The 305-nt window shown below is 63.6% G+C and overlaps 1 protein-coding gene across 1 annotated transcript in view; it reads left to right on the top strand.

Annotated features, from left to right (window-relative positions):
* Positions 1-125: 125 nt before the first annotated feature.
* Positions 126-305, top strand: part of ETH_00040875 (Tyrosine kinase-like (TKL) protein, putative) — a gene marked incomplete at both ends in the record, with an annotated part of 417 nt that continues 237 nt past the window's right edge. The window contains one exon of the mRNA XM_013375371.1: positions 126-305. Within this exon, the coding sequence (XP_013230825.1) occupies positions 126-305 (180 nt within the window).

Below are 305 nucleotides of genomic sequence, written 5' to 3'. Positions count from 1 at the left end.
CCCCCGGGGCCCCCCCCGGGGGGCCCCCGGGGGGCCCCCCAGGGGCCCCCGGGGGCTGGAGCCCTTCTTCTTGGGAGAGCCACGTGGCGCGTTTGCCGCTGGTGGACTTTTTTCGGTACTGCCCCATGGCTGTGAAGCACCGGGACTTGGAAGCAGATATTCTTTTTGCTTTGCAGCCCCATCCAAACATAATAAAAGTTTACGGAAAATGTTCTTTGAGGCCTGGAGAAGAGGCCCTGCTGCTGGAGTACTGCAGCAGGGGTTCTCTGGACACTCTGGTCTTTCCGGGGGCCCCGGGGGGCCCT

The sequence above is a fragment of the Eimeria tenella genome, genomic scaffold, assembly GCF_000499545.2.
Source record: "Eimeria tenella Houghton genomic scaffold, Eth_scaff2728, whole genome shotgun sequence".
NCBI lineage: Eukaryota > Apicomplexa > Conoidasida > Eucoccidiorida > Eimeriidae > Eimeria > Eimeria tenella.
The sequence above is the reverse complement of the archived record's forward strand: the minus strand, read 5'-3'. Positions and strand labels throughout refer to the sequence as shown.